We start from the raw sequence: 15,494 nt of genomic DNA, 5'->3' as shown, positions 1-15,494 counted from the left end.
GGATTAGCCTAGTGAGCTGCAGCGCCGGCCAAGATATCAAGATCTCTCTTGATCCAAATTGTGCTCTTTCCAATCAGTTATTTTAATGTCTGTATCTAATAACTTCTATCTATTGTCTGGTTTCTCCCCTTCATTCTCAATCACTTGGACACATTTCCTGGTCCTTTATCACTGACTACGGGGGGCTGTGCCTGGAGTGTTGCATAATTTGAAGCAGGGTGTTCACTTCTTCCAGTAAGATTTTCTCTTGCTTCGTGTCATACAATTTTGCCAAGGAAAGATCACCTGAATCCTATTTGGGACACAGCTGATTGATTTCTTTTATTTCAAAAATGATACTGTACTTGGGTCCTGCTTCCTTCGGAAAAGCAGGCTCACAACAATCAAAACTGAAAGCTTTTGTTGCTGGGGTGGGGGGGGGGGATCTTAAGTGCCAGTTGGTGTCTCTGATGTCTACAGAGATCACTGAGAGTCCACCACGGTGTTGGTGCCCCAGCTACCACTTACAAACCAGCGCCTTTCCCTAGAGGAACGTGTTGCTGCAGATCAGTCTCGCTCCCCCCAGCCACCCCCACCCCCGCCCGGTACTTTCCCTTTCTCTAGATCTTGTTCCCTCATATTCATGCTGCCTTGGGAGCTCTCCAATAATACTTTTTTCTCTTAACTTAACATTTTATTATAGGAATTTTCAGACATAAGGAAAAGGTTAAAGTATGTTACAGTGAGCAACCATATGCCCACAGACCAGATTCTACGATTTAAATTTTGTCGTGATTGACTTGTGATGTCTTTCCATCTAGCTATTCCTCTGTCCCTCAATCATTTCTTCTCATTTTTGATGCATTTACAAATACATTAGAGGAGACTTTCCTTTAAATACTGGTGTATGTGTTTCATTAACTAGACATTGTCTTAAAGAGATTGCTCATTGGACACACTGACAGAAAACGAATTGCACACATCTTAGCAGAACCTGGGTTGTTTTGACAAATGTATAAACACCTGTGTCTCTATAGGAAGTCCCCAGTGCCTCTTCCCAGGCATTCCTCACTCACCCCACCACAGAGAGAACGGCTTCTCTCATTTTTTGCACAATTCACTAGTTTTGCCTTTGTAAAACTTCCTAAGAGTGAAATCACATAAAATAGATGATTTTGTCTAAGGCTGCCCTAACTCAACATGATATTTTTGAAATTCCCCTTGTTGTGTTCATTCAGTTTGTCCCTATTCATTGCTGAGGAGTGTCCCATCACGTGATTGTAAATAGTGGGTTTGCTCGTTCTTCGTTGCAGTGATGCCTGAGAAATTCCTTACTTTTTGCCTTGCTCCTGATCTCAGGCAGAACCATCCAACTTCTCACCACTAAAAATTCCATCAGTTTTATTTCCTTTATCACATGGCAGAAGTTCCTTTTGGTTTCTAGTTTGCTTGTGTACTTGTGGGCTGTTATCACAAATAGATATTGAACAATATCGAACAATTTTCCTGACTTCATGGAAAACAAACTTATGACTTAACTTCTTTATTCCATGAATAGAATAAATTACATTGATTGGTTTTCAAATGTTAACTATCCTAGCATTGTGGAGACAAACCTTGCTTATTCATAACATATATTATTTTTTATATATTTCTGAGTTTTATTTAATATTTTGTTAATTTTTGCATCTATATTTATAGGATATAATGCTGTGCCATTTTCTTCTCTTTCACTCATTTGCAGTGGCAGGGTTTGATATCTTTGTTAGATCTGGGCATTAGGATTGCACATATATAACAGTATGAAACCAGTTTTGGCATTGATGGTATTTCTTCCTTGAGTCTTTGATAGAAGTCATTAGTGGAACCATCTTTTCTATGGTTACATTGATGGCGAGGACTTTGATAACAAATCCCATTTTTCTAATAGATAAAAGATACTCGGATTTTCTACTGGATCACGTGCTAGCTTTGGCAAGTTGTATTCTTCAAGTAGCATATCCATTTCATCTGAGCTGTCAGGTGGATGCCTTGACGCTGTTCATGAGAATCCTCTGCCTGACTTTGTAACAGCTGGTAGACTTCAGTGATAATCTCTCTTTCATTCCTGATGCAGCTAATATTTTCTCTATCATTTTTTTAGACCAGTCTAGCTACAAGGCTACCAATTTTGGTCTTTAAACATACACACACACACACACACACACACACTTTGACCCTTCTATTTTCTATTTCATCAGTTTCTTCTGTTATCTTTATTATTTCCTCCTTTCTACTTTTCTGGTTTACTTTGTTCTACTCTTTCTAGATTTTTAAGGTGGAACCTTAAGTCACTAATTTTTAGATCTCTCTTTTTAAAAATAAAAATGTTCTTTCTCAGCATTGTTTTAGCTGCATCTCACAGATTTTGACACATTGTATTTTCATCATCCTAAAGGTCAAAATATTGTTTAATCTCCCATGTTATTCCTTTTTTGACCCATGAAATACCTAAAAATGTGTTGTTTAATTTCCAATGACTTTGGGGTTTCCATATCTGGAGTTCAGTGATTTCATTCTTCATATTCATTGGGGCTTATTTTAAGTTTCATTCTTTAGGATTTATTTATTTGAAAGCCACAATGACAGAAAGAGGGAGAGAGAGAGAGAGAAAAGAGAGAAAGAGATCTTCCATCTGTTGGCCCATTCTCCAAAATGGCTACAAGAGCTTGGGCTGGGCCAAGAGGAAGCCGGGATCCAGGAACTGCATCCAGATCTTCTACATAGGTGGCAGGAACTCAAGTACTTGAGCCATCATTCACAGCTTCCCAGGCACATTAGCCGAGAACTGGATTGAAGCTGAATAGCTGAGACTCCAACTGGTGTGCCAACATGGGATATGGGTATCCCAAGTAGCGGCTTAACCCACTGTGCCGCAGTGCTCCCCTGTTGTTCATTTCTTATTGTGCCTAAATTAAAAAAAAAAGATTTATTTGTTTATTTGAAAGGCAGAATTACAGAGAGGCAGAGACAGAGGCAGAGAGAGAGAGAGAGAAAGAGAGAGAGGTCTTCCATCCTCTGGTTCACTTCCTAAATGGCTGCAATGGCCGGAGCTGTGCCAATTCGAAGCCAGGAACCAGGAGTTTCTTCTGGGTCTCCTACATGGGTACAGGGCCCCAAGCACTTGGGCATGATTGTTCATAACGGGAACAAAATATAGGAAAGGAAATATTGAAATAATTTGAAACAGGGACTGAGATGTCACAGCAGGCTAAGCTACTGCCTTTGACACCGGCACCCCATGTCAGAGCACCGCTTCAAGTCCTGGCTGCTCCTCCTCTAAGCCAGCTCCCTGTGTCTGGGAAAGCAACAGAGGACGGCCCAAGTGCTTTGGTCCCTGCCGCCAATGAGGGAGACCCGAATGGGGTTCCAGGCTCCTGGCTTCAGCCTGGCCCAACCCTGGCTGTTGTGGCCATTTGGGGATCTCTCTCTCTCTCTCTCTCTCTCTCTCTCTCTCTCTCCCATTTCCAGTAGGAAAGCAGGGATGCATTCCCTTCCTGGGAGACCAGGAAGAGCGTCCTCTAGGGAAGCAGAGGGCGTGACCACATCCTCTCACTGATGAGTCCTTCAGTCTCTGGCAGCCCCTCCATTTACATCTTCTGTAATATGCGGGACTTGTTTAGGGAGAGCCAACTCCAAAAGAATGCAAGGCGTTCATTCATTGGTTCTCGGTGGCAGCCCGTCTCTGTTTTCCATTTGACATATGGGGTGTGGATCAGTGTTCCATACTGCAAATCCTTGGCCAGTTGGGGTTCCACTGTCCTTGTTACCGCACACTCCCTGCTAGCCCGGGGGCAAAATATATTGATTTGCTTTATTAGCTTCAGTGTCTATATCTGCAAGGCTGTCTCTGACGTTCTTGCATGTCTTTTATTTGCTTGATCTTTGAGATGTCCATACAGTCCGTGGCAGGAGATGGATACAGGTGGAAAGATAATCACCATCATTTATTTGCAAACTTCTTTCTAGTCACTCCAAAGGAGCCAATTCTAACTTTTGGGCTCAGCGTTGAAAACCTTTTAAGTCAAGAGAGAAGATCCCAGGGGATTCTCTCAGCCTTGTTTGGAGAGGTGGATAGGGTGAGGCAGTGACATGCAAATCTGAAACTTCAGGGTTCCTATCTTGGCAGAGGCTCCAGGCTTTAAAGCTCATTCAGAAGCAACATTTATATGAAGAGATCTGCCTGGGGCCAAAATGAAATTTAAACGTGTGTCCAGACTGGAAGGAGGGACATTTGTATGAGTGGACATTTGTGACTGGACAGGATGCAAATCAAACGCAAGGAGCGAAACATCAGTGATTGCCCATAATGTCCTAACGCAGCATTCTATAATTTCTGAGTGAGCACTGAGCCTCTAAAAAGCTCAATTTTATTATTATATTCATAATATTATCTCCACTTTATAGATTTAAAATTTGAGTCTTGGGTAGGGGGCAGAGGGGACAAGAAGCTTGTCTAAGATTATACAATGGAGCTGAGACACGAATCAAGTTTTCCATCTCCTTAGCCTGGTGTTAAAACAAATGTGTGTGTGTGTGTGCATGTTGGTTTTCCAAAAAGCTCATAAAAAATAGAATTAGCAGTTAAGCCTAGGGAATGAGCCCTTAATAGTGATTGAGACACCTGTATCCCAGATCAGAGGACCTGGGCTCAAACCCCAGTTTTGACTCCTAATTCCAGCTCAATGCAAACCTTGGAGGCAGTGGTGATGGCTGAAGTAATTAGGCCGTGCAGGAGAAATGGATTGATATCCCAACTCCTGGTTTGGGTCCTGGACATGCCCTACAAATGTGGGTATTTGGGGTATGAATCAGCAGATAGGAGCTTGCTCTGTGTGTGTGTATGTTTGTGTGTATTTGTGTGTGTGTATGTCTGTCTGTCTCACTGTCTCTGCCCCTCAAACAAATAAATGGGGAAATAAATAAATACAAATGTTTGAAGATACATCAAGTTTGGTGTAAAAGAGTACATGGTGTAAAATCCATGTACAGGAAGATATTAAAAAATTCATATTATGAAAAATGCATGCATGAGTTTCAAAAATTTTGGCACCAAAACAAACATCTCTTTTAGCCCTATTTTTCCACCAACTCCTTGAAGTACCCTCATATATTTATAAATACGCACAGTGCTTAAAAGAGTGAGTGACATAGAATGCCAAGATTCTTAAGTTTCTGACACTCCATCAGTACCCAAGAAACATCCCCTGTTATTGTCATGTCATCATCTGTAAAGAAACTCTCCACCTGCCAGCATTCCTTCCTGCCCTAGGAGTGTATGAGCTGGCAGAGCTGAGACAGCAGGGGCACCCTTTGTCCCCTGAGAATTATTTGCATTCTGGATTGGGGCCTGAGGACAGCCTGCTCTGGGTGGGGACAGGGGCAAAGCTGTGAGTGAATTGGCTGGTAAATATAGCAAAGCACCCGATGTGTGCACGGCGTGCGTCTGTCTGATATGCGTGTGGTGGGATAGCAGCAGCAGTATCGAACCTTATTTTTACTCGAACTCAGCTTGCTTCACTCCCAGGAACTGACACCTCTTTTCAGTGTTTTGTGAAAACGCTGGATGGAGTCCCTTTCTACAGCTTTCCCAGATCACTGGAGAGCAGGCACTCTCCAGGAGACGTGGAGAACAGGTTGCACCTCCCTCACCTCCCACCCCAGTCCACACACTTTGCACCCAAACGGACAGTGGAAAGGGAGGGCTGATCTTGGGGGAGAGATGAGGTGACCTCTGCAGGGCCCCAGGAGCCTAGGATGCTGGGCAGAGGGGTGGGAGGTGGACACACGTGTCATATGTTGCTCTCATAACGTAAGACTCCACTGGATAGACTCTTTTTAAAATTTTTTAAAGACTTATTTATTTATTTGAAAGTCAGAGATACAGAGAGAGGGGGAGAGGCAGAGAAAGAGAGAGAGCTCTTCATCTGCTGGTTCACTCCCCAGATGTCTGCGGCAGCCTGTGCTGGGCCAGGCCAAAGCCAGGAGCCAAGAGCTTCATCTGGGTCTCCCACATGAGTGGCAGGGGTGGGTGGGTCCAAGCACTTGGGCCATCTTCCTATGCTTATCCCAGGCCACTAGCAGGGAGTTGGATTGGAAGTGGTGAAATCAGCTCGCAAACCCATATGGGCGCCAGTTTGCGAGTGGCTTTACCCAGTAGGCCACAACACGGGCCCGAGGGACAGGCTCTAACTTAGCATTGAAGAGACCAGGGTTCCTGTCCTCCTTTGTGTTAAATCCTTGCCAGGACTGCACCTTTGGATCTGTACACATTTACTTCCCAAGCCTCCTCCATCCCTTCCTGCCAGGAAGTGCAGCATTGCAAAGGGAGGGTGTGATGTGGCCCTAAGGCTTTCCTAAGCCTTCTCACCCCTCCAAGTCCCCGCAAAGGCAAATCCGAAATTGAATTCAAAACCCAATGGACAGGGGCCGGCACTGTGGCGCAGTAGGTTAAGTCTCCGCCTGTGGCGCCTGCACCCCACATGGGCACCGGTTCCAGTCCGAGCTGTTCGTCTTCTGATCCAGATCTCTGCTGTGGCCTAGGAATGCAGTAGAGGATGGCTCAAGTCCTTGGGCCCCTGCATCGCATGGGAGACCAGAAGAAGCTCCTGGCTCCTGGCTTCAAATCGGAGCAGCTCCAGCTGTTGCAGCCATCTGGAGAGAGAACCAGCGGATGGAAGACCTCTCTCTTGCTCTCTACCTCTCTCAGTAACTCTATCTTTCAAATAAATCTTAAAAAAAAAAAAAGACCAATGACGGGCCAGCACTGTGGTGTAGCAGGTAAAGCCACAGCCTGCAGTGCTAGCATCCCATATGGGCACCAGTTCGAGTCCTGGCTGCTCCACTTCCAATCCAGCTCTCTGCTGTGGCCTGGGAAAGCAGTGGAAGAAGGCCCAAGTCCTTGGGCCCCTGCACCCACGTGGGAGACCTGGCTCCTGCTTTGGATGGATGCAACTCCGGCCATTGTGGCCATCTGGGGAGTGAACCAGCAGATGGAACACCTCTCTCTCTCTCTCTCTCTCTCTCTCTCTCTCTCTCTCTCTCTCTGCCTCTCCATAACTTTGCCTTTCAAGTAAATAAATAAATCTTAAAAAAGAAAAAAACACCAATGGAAAGAATTGTGTGATAAACAGTGCTGGCATTGCTGTTGACTTTCTACCCATGAACTTGTTTCTTGGGATCTTCCTCCAGCAGGACCCCAACTGAACGGTGTGCTTGCTGTATTCATACTCATTGTTATAAGAGAAAATGAGATTAAATCCCTTCTATACATGGGAAACCCAAGGAATTGAAGAGTTCAGCTGCCTCCCCAGGTCACAAGGCAGTGGCAAGCCTCACTCTCCACATCCCATATCCCATCCGTAGCCTAGCAATAATTCTGCAGATCGCATTGCCTTTTGGGATCAGCAAAAATGTAAGCTTTACACCCCACCTGCGACCTTCCATTTCCCTAAACTTTCAGATTGTTCTTCACCATGGAGGCCTTGCCCCCTGATGAAGGCAGCCAGGAGAAGCCCCTGGGTTGGGAGTTCGGACACAGGCCCTTGACTTCATCAACACCACCCTCGGGCCCAGCCTTCTATTCAACTGACAGGCCTGCTCCACAGTTCTCAGAGTCCTCAGCACACACGTTTTGAAACTTCCACATCAACCTGGCTCTGTCCTTCCATCGGCTTCACACCTGTGACAGGCTCAAGGGTCAGCTGGCTGCTGAGTGGGCGCAGATCAGCAGGTGCGCCTCCTCCTCAATCTTTGTGAAAGCGAACCTGGACTAGGAAGTGCTGCCATTGAGATGGAAGGGACAGCCCACAGAGTAGTTTATGACCCAAAGAAGGAATTAATGGCAATGCCATATCCATGTCAAACCCAGGCAATAAAACTTTATGGGTTCCTCCCCATGAAATATTTTGTTTATGTCACACAGGCCTAATCCTATAGAGTTTTTTCTTTTTCTGTACTTCCCTTCCCCCACTCTTCTCTTTTTGTCTCCTGAGGTCTAGTCCCTCTGGAAATGCATTAGTTACCTAGGAAACCTTAATGTCATTTTTTTTACGAGTGGAGTTTGGTGCAGCATAAAGTTAATTTATAGGGTGGTTAGGAATTGATGTCATGACTGGTGGAACAGGAGACTTTATTACGATTTCTACATCCACCTGTGTGGTAGGAATACATACCTTCTCTCTATCATTACGAGTCATTTCTTGAAACGTAATTATGAATATAGACACTATTTCACCAGATGAGTTGATTCATTGTTGTTCAGTGTAATTCATTATATTGTTCAAGGTAAGCCCTAGAACATAATTAGCAATAACAACAGACCAATAATAGACCAGGCAATCTGTTAGGAGTTGCAGGATGTGATGGAATTCCCTTTGTAAATGATGAGGTGGCTCTGCTTGAAAGGCAGAGAATAAATAAGATGAGATTTCGAAATCCTTCCACTAGGACTTTCATCCTCTCTGAGGTGCACGTTGGGAAGCCATACAAATTCTAAACATGTCTACCATTTCATTCTAATTTCCCGCTGTCTTTGTGCAAAGGGGAAATGTATATCCTTGCAGAACAAATTATACCCTGGGCCACTCCAGAGGCAAGCATCTTGCTGAAGAAGATTCCCAGGCAGGAGCATGGCAGGGTTAGGGCCTCCAACGGTGTGGGGTAGTGCTCACCCCAGGCCAGGCCCTGTGCACGGTGTTTCAGAGTAGCTCATTCGGTCTTTGGGTGCTCCTATGAGACTGGCATTGTTCTGTCCAATTCCAAATCAGTTCTGAGAAGTTAAGGAACCTGTCCAAAGCCACAGAGCCCCTGGAGGGAGGAACCAGCATGAACTCAAATTTGTCTGATTCCAAAAATCCACATTTCTGGTGAATTCCAGTCCCCGATGATTTGTCACTAGGTTATTTTGTTTGTTTGTTTCTGGTGCCCTGGAGGAGGTGATCCAAAGGCTGGGGCACAGGGTGGGGACACAGGGGCTCATAGAATGTCACCTCTGTTTAAGAGACCAAGACTGGTGCCTAGGACACAGATTTGGGGGAAAACCCTGGGCTTGCTATAACAAACATGGACAAGTCACCTGGTTTCTGTGGATGACCACACCTTCTTTGGGGGAAAAAGCATCACTGGGCTCTGGGGCCTTCAGGGAGGGGCTCGTGGGCCCAAAAGACTGTGCATCTCTCCGTTAATGGTGCTGTAGTCACTATGAGTGCAGTAATGGGTGAGCAGCCAGAGCCCAGGTAGCATGAAGCAGGCTTTGTGGACCCTGAGGGTTGCAGTCTGAGTGCAAACACCTTTTGCATTCCCTTTAATTGTTTACCAGACAGACTTCTGGGCCCCAGCAGCTACAGCAGCTGCCTGAGCCAGTGGGGTGGGGAGAAGGGAACCGCAGTCCTTCTGCCGAACCTCTCCTTGTACCCTCCAGCAACAGAACAGACATTGGGTCTTGAGCTAAGGTGCGGGGTGTGTTTCCGTCATCGCCAAGGAGAGCCAAAGCCACAGCAGTGGAAGGCGGCACACACGCAAGGGTAGTTACAGGGTCCCGGGCGGGGTGGTGGTGGGGAGAATAACCCAGCTTGCCCTCGCCACGTGTGGTGGTAGAGGAAAGTGTCCTGGGAGGCCATTCGGTCCAGTTCTCATTTCCTGGGTCAACATGTAGCAATGAATTAAGCACATGCTGCTGCTACTGCCTGCAGCCCCCTCCAGGGCCACATGCTGGGCCCCACCCCCTCCACACACACATACACACACACACACACACACACGATACACTGGAAGAAACCTGTGAGAAATGTTCCCCTTCCAAGGTGAAGGCACAACTCGGCCAGCATTTTCATTTTGTTTCTGTTCAGCGTTTCAACCACAGAGTGGTGCTATTACAAAAGCTAAGGGTGAGTGGCCAGCAAGCTCCAGAAAGTTGCTGTGGGAAAGAGTTTGAAAGAGGGCTTTCAAAAGCTAGATGTGGGTCCTGTTCTCCCGACAACTTTCAGGAATCGAGGCCGTACCCTTGGATGCAGCAGGGAGCAAGCGACCTAAAAATGCAGTCAACAGATAGAGGGCCAAAGCCTTGACCACAGAGCCAGCTTGGAGAGGCAATTACCTAGCCGATCAAAACAGACCTAGCAAGGGGCTTCTGTCCCCAGCACAGGCTCCCAGGCATGAACTCAGCAGTTTATCTCCCAGTTCTGCCCTTTGCTTTCTATCTATACCGCTACAGCCGGTCCATCAAAAAGAAAAACCTCTATTTAGAAACACAGATTGGCTTCAAAGTCAGCACGTTCTGCAGCTCCACACCGACTCTGCATTACAGCCCATCATCGTCTATGCTGTCTTTCAAAATGAAACCCCTCTGCTGATGTTTCTGCCAGGGTCTTAGGATCCCAGAGGAAGGGCTGGGGTGGGGGATGGGGGTGCAACCCATCCTCCAGCTTCCTTAGAGGGGAGAGGAGAGGAGGTAGAAAGAAGGGCAGCAAAGTGCAGATTGCCTGCTCACGGGACATCGCGTGGGGCAGGTCTAGCACAAAGACACGGGCCTGTGGGCTCCACGTGGGAAACCAGTCCTTGCACATCCTGCACTCCAGCCTTCAGTCCGGGTCTCCCTCCCTCCCCCAAAGACATCGCACATATTTGGCAAGATTAAGGTGTCACCTCTCATATTACAAGGCCTGTTGACTGCACGCAGAGGCAGACCCACCGGCTCCCCAGAGCTGGGAAACAATACAGAGTCTTCTGCGATCCACCTCCCGGCAGAGGGAGGCGGCCGGCCAGTGCACGGCATCTGCAGAACAAATCCGAGACTTCAACCGGGCTGCCTTTTCTTCCTCTGCGTCTTTTCTTTTGAGTTTTCGAATTTAAGCTTGCCCCTCTTCCCCTCCTCCCTCCAGACTGCCAGTGACCGAGGAGCTGCAGGCGGATCAGCCCGCACATGCATTTAACCCGTTCCTCGCTGCAGCGGAGCCCAGCACTTCTTGCCCTGCCACCTTCAGGTTCCCGGAGGACCTGAGGCTTGAGAGAGAGACAGAGAGAGAGAGAGAGAAATAAGAGCCCCAGAACTCGGCCAGAGGAGCCCCAACTGGGGCCTGAATTCCTCCTTTGACCCCGGCGGCGGGGGGCGGGAGGGGGCAAGTGCGGGAAGTGGGGGAGGGCGGGGAGGCGGGCCAGAGGAGAAGGAGAAAACCCAGACCCAGCCGAGACGCCCCACGCAAACCTTCATGGTGCCGCGCGGCGGGGCGGAGGGCCCGCAGGAAGACGGCGATATTTTGGCACCAAGGGAACAGAGTCAAGGGGGACCCTGCCCTCCCGTGGGGCGGCGCGACGTGACGCCCCTGGGCCTCCGCGGGCGCTGCTGGCCCTTTTCCATGTGGCAACCTCCATCGGCCGGGATAATGATGAGGCAGGTACAACCTATCCTGTAGGCAGCCCCCAGACCCGCAACCTTCCCTGTCTCCCCTCCCGGGCCCAGCGCGACTCCTTTTCTGCGTCCGGCTACGGTGTTTCTCAGTGTGCGGCCAAATTCACAAACAATTCCAAGGAAAGGGGAGTTTTCAAAACCAGACTCCGGGCTGCACCACGGAGCGGTTGCTTACTCGACGTCTCCACCGGCAGGGTGGGGAGGTGACGGGATCCTTGCTCGCTCGCTCCCCTTCCCCCACCCCCACCCCGGGGCGCGGGAGTCCAGAGGTCCCGGCTGGAAACCGCCGCAGGGCGCTCGGCCGAGGCCGGGGCCCGGGTCCGCCTCGCCTCGACTCTGGGAGGGTAAAGGACAGGGGGGAGGGTGTAAAGCTCCACTCCCCGTGGATCCCTAATAATGGGTCTTCCTCCCCACTCCTCTCGACGGCAAATGGGCGAAAGAAGATGACTTAACTCGGTAAATTTAGAGGGAGCGAACTCGGCGTGACCGGGGTCCAACGGGCGGCTAAATTTATCTCCCAGTGGAGAGTCTCCCCCCACCCCCACCTCATCCTTTCCTCGAGTGAAGCTGGGGTGAGGAGGTGAGCGTCGCGGCTCCGGGGGCGCCACGGAGAAGTCTGTTGCTTGCTGCCTCGCCTGCGCCCGGCACAGCAGACGGGTGGGTGTGGGGCGCGTGCTCACTGCAGGGCCCAGCCGAGCTGGGAAGCCAGGGGCTTGGGTGAGGTGGGAGGCTCCGAGCCAGCCCCCTTGCCCTTCCACGCTCCCGCGCGCACACACACGCGCAGCCGCCCCTCCCTCGCTTCCCTTGCCCACCGGACCCCCGCCTCACTGGCTTGACCTCGCTGGGCCGCACGCACCGCGCCTTGGGTGCCGGTCCCCTGCAGCTGCGCTTTCGCACGGGGGACGGTGGCCCTTGGGCGTGTGCGCGCTGCGGGGTGCGGGGAGGAGAAGGTGGGGAATGATCTGGAGTTGTCGAGAGCCGGGGCTTGGTGGAGGAGTGGGTGCTGCAGCCCCAGTCCCCCTGGGGACGGGGGCAGGGAAGGCCTTTTTATAATTAAAAGGAAAAACTAAGAAGATTAAAAGGAACATTTTCCAGAAAAAGGACAAATAAGGCAGAAGACACTGACGCGGAAAATGTAGTGATAAACGAAACGTTTCGTTTTTTCCAGGATCTCTAAGGGGGCGGTGGTGGGGGTGGAGCACTGAAGAGTACTTTTAATTTGGAAGTTCTAGGGGTTTTTCTTCTTTATTTTTTAAGAGAAGCTAAGCGACAGGACCCCTTCTCCCTTAATGGCCCCCAGAGCCAAGTCCGAGGGCGCCCGGGCGCGGGCACGCTGGGTGTGCAGCGGACCGGGTGCGGGGGCGGGAGGCGCGGCGCGCAAGGGGTTAAGGCGCTGAGCGCGGAGCCATCTGGCCGGGTTGGCTGCTTATAACCGCGCAGATTATGTTCACGGGACTCAGAGTTGAAGGCTCCTCTCCCTACCGACCAGCTCCGCGCACCGCCCCGCGACAGAGCCCGGCGCAACTTTCTTCCCTCTTCTTTCTTCTCCTTTTCCTCCTGCTGGGTGGTGGCTGGGGCGGGGTCGGGGAAGACTTTGGATGACCCAGCTCGCGTCCACCTTTCTCTTCATGTCGACGTCCCTGGAATCAGTCACACGGATGCCATGGTTACTTCTGCCACGGTAAGGGGAGGCGGCGAGCAATTTGGGTGGGCAGGTCCGGGGGGCGCACGTGCGGCGGGATTTTCCCCGTGGACCTGCGCGGGGCGGAGGTGGGGGTGGGGAGGGGGACAGCCCCGCAGTGCGCCCCACCCCCATCGCGCCGCACGCATTCACTTTCCCGGGCTTGCGCCTTCCCCAAAGTTTGTGCTGGGATCTGCCCAGGCCGAGGCGCAACCATCCTCTCCCACCCCTCACTCAGGCACCACACACACACACACACACACACGGACACCCCTCCCCACCTCCGCCTCCCTCTCGTCCCCTGGCTGCCCAAGAAACCGCCCTCAATCTGGGAAAGTGATCAGGTTTAAGGGACCTGGATTAGAAAGGGAGTGGGGGGCGGAGGCAAGGCGAAATGGGGACTACGGAAGAGCAGGAGATTTCGCAGAGCCACCACGCCGGCCCTCCAGCTGCATCTGCTCCTCCGAGAAGGCGTACTGTGCACCCTGTAACAAAAGGGGGTGGCAGACAGACCCTGGGCGGGGAGGAGGCGAAGGTGCCGCCGCAGTCTCCTGGCACGCGCCCGGCACTCCGCCGGCCACCGCGCGCGGTTCTCCGCACGCCCCACCGCCACCGCTGCCGCTCTGTGTGCTGGGGGAGGGGACAAGCAGCTCCGTACCGGGACGGTGGGCGCTTCCCACTTGGGGCAGATGGGATTCCTGGCCCCGCCGCCGCCTACCTGCTCTGGAGTCAGGCTGCGCTGGAGGCTCGCCCGCGCCTACCCGGAGGCGACCGGATCCCGGGCCTTTGCGCAAACGGAGCTCCGCGCGAGGCCCTCACATCTGGGACCCCGCCTGGGAGCGGTGGGCCCCGAGGCTGGGCCATCCTGGGACTTTCCTTGCGGTTTCTCCGAGAGGGTTCTAGGAACCTGAGCAGTGGTGCAGGGGGGCTGAGAGACCGGGGATCTGCGGAGCTAAGTCGGAGTTAAAAGGACCTGCTAACCACCCAACTGGCCCCGTGTCCCCAGACTTCTAGCCAGGGGTGGATGCCGCCAGGGAAACTGGGGACTCTTGGAAGTCGAGGGGGCAGGAAGGAAGGGCAGGGGGCCCGAGGGGCTGGGACTAGGGGAGGGGGCTTCTTAGGGTCCTTCCCGGGCGCCAGTGGGTGCGTGTCCAGGAGGCGCTGCTTCTTCGCAGGAGTCTGGTTGCTGCGCTTCTCATCTGCGCTTCACAGGCACGGTTCCGAGACCCCTGCACGGAATGGTGTGGGGCTGTGGACTAGAAACCACCCTTTTCCTTGAAACCCTGACTCGGGTGGGATTCCAGGCTGGTGGAGAATGCCGAACTGAGCGCCTGGCGGAGACTCTGGCGGCGGGAGACAGGTTCAGAGGCCGCGCCAACGTTCTGCTCCTAGGACGCAGTCCGAGCGCCTGAGCTGGGAAGCTCGGAGACCTTGCGCCCGAGGACTTGTTTATTTGTGTTGGTGGTGGGGGCTAGGGTGGAGCACGGGGTGCAGGGGAGAGGGAAGTGTAGCAGGGGTGGATGTCACTGCCAGAGGCTGATGTTTGTAACAGCGCGTACAGAATGCTAGGGACGCCGCTTTTTTAATAAAGAGGTGCAAAAAAACGGGGAACAGGGAAACACCGAAGCGCTCTGCCCTGCGCGCCAGGTCGCAGACGGTGGGAATATGGAGGGCGATGTCCTATTGGTGCTGTTGTCATAACACTCAAACTGGCCTGCACACTCAGCCTGCGCGCCTCCTGCCCCATGCCTGCCTGACATGTCGCACAAAGAAAGTTGAGAGGTAGAAGGAGGAGATAAACTCCAACCGCCTGCTCCTGGGGCTGCAACACACAGACGTGGGTGAGCCCAGGGAGAGAGAGAGAGAGAGAGAGAGAGAGAGAGCAAGAGAGCGAGAGAGCAAGAGAGAGAGAGAGGCAGGCAAGCTCCTGTAAACAGCTTGAAGGAAGGCAGAGTCTGCAGGTGTGTGATGGTGGAAGCTGGTGGGAGATTCTGAGCACAGGAGGACTGTGTGGGAGCTGGCTCTGTGTGAATGGGGTCTGCCTTCCTGCGGGAGACTGAGAGCCTTGGGTGGTCGGGGAGGTTTTCCCCAAAGTCAGCCTGTGTGGTGCCAGTGTGTGTGTGGGGTCGGGGGGGGGGGGTGGCGCTGCCTGGGAGCCGTGGGCTTCTAGGGAGTCTGTCAGATGGGCATCTGTGTGCGCTGCAGGAGATGAGAGCTGGTGGGAATATAGGTGTAGTTAATGAGGCATCGGTACCTGGGAAGGGAGTCAGAGCAGGAGGGGTGCAGTGTGTGGCAGACAGATGGCGGGTGCACGCCTGCACAGACACGTGGAGTGGGTGCGGTGCGGGGGGGGGGTCGCTGTGGGAGCTTGGGTGCCTGAGGATTATT

The 15,494-nt window shown here is 51.6% G+C and overlaps 1 protein-coding gene and 1 long non-coding RNA gene across 2 annotated transcripts in view; one reads left to right on the top strand and one right to left on the bottom strand.

Annotated features, from left to right (window-relative positions):
• Window positions 1-12,643: 12,643 nt before the first annotated feature.
• On the bottom strand, window positions 12,644-14,526 carry LOC138843709 (uncharacterized). The gene is made up of 2 exons (XR_011378671.1): window positions 13,825-14,526; window positions 12,644-13,065 (listed from the first exon to the last, which is right to left on the bottom strand). It is a non-coding gene; the product is annotated as an uncharacterized lncRNA (long non-coding RNA).
• The window catches only part of NTF3 (neurotrophin 3), a 71,787-nt gene continuing 69,158 nt past the window's right edge, over window positions 12,866-15,494 (top strand). The window contains exon 1 of the mRNA XM_008259713.4: window positions 12,866-13,106. Coding sequence (XP_008257935.1) covers window positions 13,089-13,106 — 18 coding nt within the window. The 5' untranslated portion in view covers window positions 12,866-13,088. The remainder of the gene's footprint in view (window positions 13,107-15,494) is intronic.

Source organism: Oryctolagus cuniculus, chromosome 9 (genome assembly GCF_964237555.1).
Source record: "Oryctolagus cuniculus chromosome 9, mOryCun1.1, whole genome shotgun sequence".
Taxonomy (NCBI): domain Eukaryota; kingdom Metazoa; phylum Chordata; class Mammalia; order Lagomorpha; family Leporidae; genus Oryctolagus; species Oryctolagus cuniculus.
This window is presented reverse-complemented; position numbering and strand designations above follow the sequence as displayed.